The following is a 968-nucleotide window of genomic DNA, read 5'->3' as shown; positions in this document are numbered from 1 at the left end:
TCATCCGAAGTGTCTTCGATTAGCCCTTGGAGCTGCGTGTCGACCTCCCCCATTTCTGCGGGAAGGAGCAGACATTGCGCGCCTGCTCGGACCATTAAGACGAATGCCGTGACGACCGATGAGCCTCACATATACAGTCATGACCTGTCCAGCAGCGTCTCTGTCCACAATGAGCACCTATAATAAGAATTACTATACCCGTCTCCAAGCCGAGCTTGGTACACTTACTCCGATGACGAACCAGTCCACATCGCTTTCAGAAAAGGGAACCTCCTCGACCGCGACCAAAGGCTCTTCCTCGCCTACTCCTTCATAACCGACATAATAACTAACCACATGAGTGCACCGTGGGGCGAGCTGAGACAATACCCACTTCATTGACTTGGCAGCCTCAGACAATGGATGGCCATCAGGACTTCCCCGGCACAGTACGGCGATGTACCTGCAGGAGCCTTTGACCGGCGGAGCTGGCGAAAATGGCTACTTGATTTGAAGTGGAAGTTGATCTATATGAACCCGTACAACAGCAAGAGCACCACCTCCTGCCAAGTCGATGCTTACCGCTCCATTGTGGATCGCTGATAGGACCTAGTGTATTCGAAATCGAAAACTCTATGGTGACCATTGAGCCATGCCTGATTATGGTCCGTCATACTGATCGGGCTGGTACTAGAGAAGGACACGCACTGGACCTGAGTACCCCAATAGGACCAGTACCGACCCAACTGGTCCGTACGTTGATGGGTGGTCTCTCACCCCTGGTCGCCGACCAATCGTCCCGGGTGCCATCAAAATGGATCTCCATACGAAGGCATACCGATTTAGCTACTTGTGCATTGGCAGACTGCATTTAGATGCGCACAACTATTTCTGGCAGTGAGTTCACAATGCTCACTCAAAGTAGCCATGGGGGTCAACGCAGGACAGATAGGTGCACTTACGATGGTAGCACAAAACAGCGAAGACTT

The 968-nt window shown here is 52.0% G+C and overlaps 1 protein-coding gene across 1 annotated transcript; it reads right to left on the bottom strand.

Moving 5' to 3' along the window:
* Window positions 1-19: 19 nt before the first annotated feature.
* On the bottom strand, window positions 20-328 carry Pmar_PMAR025472 (hypothetical protein; the record flags this gene model as incomplete). Its single annotated transcript, XM_002767584.1, has 3 exons — window positions 20-82; window positions 130-177; window positions 229-328. Coding segments are annotated over 3 exons (211 nt in total), but the record flags the coding sequence as incomplete, so codon positions are not given.
* Between the last annotated feature and the right edge of the window lie 640 nt (window positions 329-968).

The sequence above is a fragment of the Perkinsus marinus genome, assembly GCF_000006405.1.
Source record: "Perkinsus marinus ATCC 50983 genomic scaffold scf_1104296970622, whole genome shotgun sequence".
In the NCBI taxonomy this organism is placed as follows: Eukaryota; Perkinsozoa; order Perkinsida; family Perkinsidae; genus Perkinsus; species Perkinsus marinus.
Note: the sequence above shows the minus strand (reverse complement) of the source record. Positions and strands in the feature narration are given on the sequence as shown.